Source organism: Fukomys damarensis, unplaced genomic scaffold (genome assembly GCF_012274545.1).
Source record: "Fukomys damarensis isolate Sample0158 unplaced genomic scaffold, DMR_v1.0_HiC HiC_scaffold_36, whole genome shotgun sequence".
Lineage (NCBI taxonomy): Eukaryota > Metazoa > Chordata > Mammalia > Rodentia > Bathyergidae > Fukomys > Fukomys damarensis.
Window position 1 is genome coordinate 15,428,525 of NW_022900948.1, and position 5,612 is coordinate 15,434,136.

General features: G+C 47.2%; 1 protein-coding gene across 1 annotated transcript in view; it reads right to left on the bottom strand.

Moving 5' to 3' along the window:
* Positions 1–5,612, bottom strand: part of Shb (SH2 domain containing adaptor protein B) — a gene marked incomplete at its 5' end in the record, with an annotated part of 129,117 nt that overhangs the window by 43,829 nt on the left and 79,676 nt on the right. Inside the window, one exon of the mRNA XM_010614437.2 lies at positions 3,533–3,748. Within this exon, the coding sequence (XP_010612739.1) occupies positions 3,533–3,748 (216 nt within the window). The remainder of the gene's footprint in view (positions 1–3,532; positions 3,749–5,612) is intronic.

Below are 5,612 nucleotides of genomic sequence, written 5' to 3' on the forward strand. Positions count from 1 at the left end.
TTTTTTTTTTTTTTTTTTTTTTGGTACCGGGGATTGAACTCGGGTCCTTGTGCTTGCAAGGCAGGCCACCGAACTGCTGAGCTACATCCCCGGCCCTGTGGTTCCCTTCTGTACAGGCACCATTTGTCTATCTTAAACTCTGTGCCACAAAGTAAAGGGCTAGTCTGACCTGTTACACCAACTAGTGCTACCCCAAAACAGTGTGATGTCACCCTGTTCCCTTCTTCATGCTGGGCAGGGAATGTCACACAGGCCTCAGGAAGGCTGCATCTGGCAGAGGGAGGAGGGGTGAACAGGTCAGGAAGCCATTTCTAGACCCACTGGGCTCTCACCGTTTGTTGCCATGAGACTCCAGGGGCTGTGGATTCAAAGTAGGCTGGAGCGGAGTGCAGACAGCTCTGGAAGCAGAGGTCTGACAGCTTAATAGAAGCTATACCACCTCTCTGTGGGCGGAGGAGCCATGGCCCATGGCCCATGCCTGTAGCAGTGCTGAGACCTAACCGAGAATCTGTTCTGGGGGCTGAGAGTACACAAGGCAGGGGCTCTGGCTGGAGGTCACCATCAGTGTCCTGAGGGGGAGGACGCAGGAATCACCCAGGGTTCTTTGGGGAAACCTGGGGGATTTCAAACCCACCTGTTCCCAAATCCTTAATGAAACAAAGCCATGGAATTGGGAAGACTTTCATATCCAGAAGGCTAGGATAACCTCACACCCTATGGAACTGTGTTCCTGTCACAACAGCTAGAGAATGGTAACTGGCTCTTCCTGTAGCTATACTCCTTCCTGCCAAAAAGGGTTGCTTCTGGGGAGGATGCTGAATTCCCCTTCAAGAAGGACCTCTTTTCATGAATGCCAAGCAGGGCAGCACTCTGCTTCATAGCCAGAACTGAGAGAATTCTTCCCCTGTCCTCAACCCACCAGCATGCTCACATCCCCCCATGGAATGAATGCATATTTTCCTGGAGCTGCCTACAGGCCAACCTCCTGCTGCAGGATGAACCTGTCATCTACCCTACCTCAGTGTAGCCTCTGTTGCAAACCTCCAGTGACAGGAAGTTCAGTATACACTTATGGCTCACTGAAATGCTTATAGAACTGGGGTCCTAGTTCTGTCTTTCTCCTCTGCCACCACCTCCCCCAAACTCAGTGCTCTTTGGGACTTTGAAAGCACTGATTAGGGTTCCTGCCAGAATTTCTTCATCCAGGCTCAGCATGCAGAATCAGACAATATAAGAGGTAAAAAGAGACGGTTATGATTTTGCTCAACCAACTCCACGCCACAAGGCCACGCACTAGCAGGATATACTGCACCCCAGGCTGCCAGGACCCATCACAGAGAGCTCCTGAAAACTGAGAAAAGCCGGGAGGCCTCCCCAACATGTACTGCAATAAGGACAGGATCCAGCCCTCTATGCCTCACTCTCTGACCACATCAGCGATGCACTGAAGCATAAATGCAGACACTCGTGTGCATATATCTACAGTCACACAGACACATGCACACTCACAACCTCTTTCCCTCTATAAGCAAACCACACTAGCCCAGTTGGGAACTCTGCCTTTCACTCCTGAGCAGCTCCAAGGCTGACAAATGGAGCCACACTTTAGTGATCTAATGGAACTGCTTTGACGCATCCTCATTACCTGCAAGGTGGCTCATGCATTCCTCACCCACTTTCACTTGGACATAGGAAACAGGACAGGGTGACACTCCATACCTCACCGTGATGCTGTGACATTCCAGGGACACTAAAGGTATCTGGAGGAGTCACCACCTGAACCTTTTCAGCCCTTTAGTCAACCTGGTATCTGCAAAAACAAGCTCATAGATGGTATAGACTCCTCCCACACCTGAAGAAGCATGGTAAGGACAATTCTTAGATTCCCTTAGGTCAACAGGAGGGAGGAGGCTGTAAAATGTACAGGAGAAACGGGGTGACCAAGGATCATCAGTCACAGGACTACCTTTGCGTTTGGTTTGCAAATAAAAGAGACAGTGATATAAGGAAAGGAGGTGGGGATACAGAAAGATGAGACAGGTTGCCCTTGTGGAGTCCACAACCTGGCAGGCAAGACCAACACCTACAGGGGAAGATCTGTCATGGTGTGAAAAATGTTCTACCAGTGACGTGTGCAGGATGCTGGATGGTCTCAGAAAGTTGACAAGGACATCTGTGAACCACAAAGCTATGTAGCAGGGAGGGCTCACAGAGATGGCGACATCTGAACTGGGCCTCAAAGGCGGTGCAAGATTTTTCCAGAAATAGCAAGTCTGGGAAGGGTGAAATTTCAGGAAGAAAAATAGGGTGTGCATGGGACACCAGGAAGTATGAGGTACATGTGCTGCAAAACCAGAACATCAACTGAGGTTTGCAGGCTGGGGGCCAGGCTCATTACTGAGGTCTAGAGAGGGAGGCAGGATCTAGCTGTGTATAAGATGGAGATTTAAGGCAAATGATTTTCAACAAATTAAAACTCCCTTTATGGCCTTCATTGTGGGAAGAATTAGTCACTCAGTTTCTTTTTACATGCCTAAACTCAGACGCATTCAATGTTCTGGCTTTTAAATTCCTAATATTAAAAAAAAAAAAAATCCTAATACTAGGGCCAGGGATTTAACTCAGTGGTTCCTCTACCTGCCTCATAAGCACAAGCTCCTGAGTTCAATCCCCAGTACAAAAAAATAAAATAAAACAAATAAACAAATAAATTCTTAATATTAAACACAAGCACTTCCTTAGGTTGTTATAAACTCTAAAACTTCACTTATTAGTGGCTGTATAATATTCTACCACATGGATGCAGCACATGGATGTCTACGTCTACATGGATGGACATTTCAGTTCTCCATTTTTCATGATTATAAACAATGCTTTGTCTGACTTTTAGATCATTAACTTGGCATAAATTCTCAGGCATAGGATTACAATCAAAAGGTGTGAATGAGTGACATGTGGCCACACCACTTTTCTAAAGGGTCGTGGGAGAGGTGCTTTAGTACTGTGACAGACATCCAGTCCTGGAGGAGGAAGAAGCATGAGTTGCTCAAGGGGCTCTTGGCAGGAGGGAGGGGGCTAGGTATATCATAAGGCCAGGATGTACCCTTGCCTGTATTCAGAGCAGGCTCACACTAAAGGTGGGATGCGAAACACAGTGGCCCTCTAAGCCACATGTGGCTGGCTATGTCATCTATACAGGACTGGATGGGTTCATGGGGCTACATCAGGCCAGTGCACCTACTCTGCACATAAGTTCTCTCTTAATTTCTAAACATATGGGCTGTCTCTAAAGATGAGTTCAGAAACAGACTCTGGACCCCAGACTTGAGTTTTTCCTTGTCCTTGGGGATTCACATCATCTGTGGAGGGCCTTCAGTACTAGGAGAAAGACCAGTCCAACTGGATTGTCAAATACAGCTCCAGCATTTGTCCCAGGGCAGGCTGGGACCCTGTATACACACCCGTTCCCTGTAGCAAGTGCAAAGAAGGCTGAGGATCAGCTATCTCTTGAGCAGGACCAGGAGCTCCCTACCTGCCAAGGCGGGGATGGTGACTCTATTCCATTCCCACGGCTGGTCATATTCATCAGCAGGCCTGTCATCATCCTGGGGCAGCTTGCTTTCCCGCATTCGGGGGCTGACTGTGCTCTCCGAGTCAGAGTCGATGCTTTGGCCTTCAGGTTCGTAAGGGGTGTCGTATAACTGGATGCCCTTGTGTTGGGACCGGATGCTTTCCTGTCTCTGGAATTCTGTAGGCAAAAAGGAAGGAAGGAGAGATGTAATGGACATGCAGCACATATTTCCTCACCTGGGATCCCTGCCAGGGAACCCATCTGAGCTCAGAGGTGCCAGCCAGGCAGATGAGGCCAGCCCCCTTGCTTGACTGCCAAATTGAGGGGTCTTCCCCACTGGGGCAGTTCCTTACACTCTCCAGACTTTAGCCCCCATCTGTACAAAGAGGAGATGGGCCCAGATGATCCTCAAGTTCACATCCAGCTCACAGATTCACTTAAAAGAATAAACAAACAAATAGGACCCAAGGTCCCCTATGAGGCCCAAGGGACAATTCCATATCCCCCACCTCCACCCAAGCCCACTCATCTTCCAGCTAGATTGAACACATCCGGGGATATCAGAGATGATGTCTAGTTTCACTGTGTGAAGCATGGGGAGCACATAATCTCCAGAAGAAGACCTCTAGGCCAGCACCAGAGCAGCCTGAGAGACAACTGCCTGTCTAGCTGAGGTTCCAGATCAGGGACTTGCATTTTGGCTGCTGCTTATTTCAGGAAAGACAGTAGAAGAATGGCTGGAAGGATGGCTGATAAGATACTAAAATCAAGTACTTCTTGGCCACACCAGGAAACCTGACTTGCTTTTTGATCATGAACACCCACTGAGGCAAGGCATGTCCAGGAGACATAGGGTGACCAAGGGTCATCAGCCACAGAACTATGGAGGGTTCACTGTGCAGGCTGCTCCTGGGGAGCCCACTATTTTCAGCCTGACACTTGGAGGCAAAGTGAGCTTGGTGCAGAGACTGGGAGGTGCAGCGCAGAAGCAAGGAGAGTAGACATTTGAACCGACAGCTATGACAAGTGGAAACAGGCAGGGATGGAATTGTCTGTGGTAGAACGGGGGCAAACCAAAGGAATGTGGCAGAAAGAATATGCCCTATTCAGGTTTTAGTGTGGTAAAATACTGTATACGTAACAGTATTCATGATTTTAATCACTACCAACCACAAAGTTCAGTAACATTAAGTACATTCGTGCTAGTGTACAACCATCAGCCTCCTCCATCTCTAGGACTTTGTCTCATCTTTCCAAACTGAAACTGTGCCCATTAGACACTAGTTCCCCATTTACTTGTCTCTCCAGCCCTTGGCAACCACTGCTGTGCTGTCTCTTAACAATTTACATGTGAAAATCATTCAGCATTTGTCTGTGACAGGCTTCTGGCACTTGGCATCATGCTTGCAAGGGTCTTCCATACTTCAGAATTCCATTTCTTCTTAAAGCTCCATCCATTTATGCTGTAGCAGTAGGTTCAAGGTGAGGGTGCAGACACAAGACCAGATACAAAAGGGGTGAGGGTTGTGAGAGTGAGCTGTTTATAAAAGTGGAAGTGCTTCCCAAACTGGAGTTCTGACAGCACACAGATATGACAAAAGCCCACAGGGATTTTGAACCTTGAAGAGCAGCTGAGAAAACATATATGAATGACTCAGGTACTTCCAAGAAAGACTGCTTTTAGTTTAGGCTTTATGATCCAAGGCTACCTCACAGGGGTGATAAAAAGTCCCCCACATACCCTGATGAATCAGCAGCTAATGACATCCTGCAGTGATCGTTAGTGTCTATATTAATTAACTTCATGCTAGTATTTCCCAAATTTCATTTCGTCATATACCAACTTCACAACTTTTGCTATTTTCAAGTACCACCTGGGTTATTTACTTTATTCATGTTGTTAAATAAATAAATTCATTCAAAAAGAAAAGTTTATATTACCATCACTGTAAGTCATTATCCCTAGCCAAAAATATATGCTAAACATATGAAGTGAATGAGAACAAAAGCATCTAGGTAGGTACTGCTGTCTGTCAGGAGG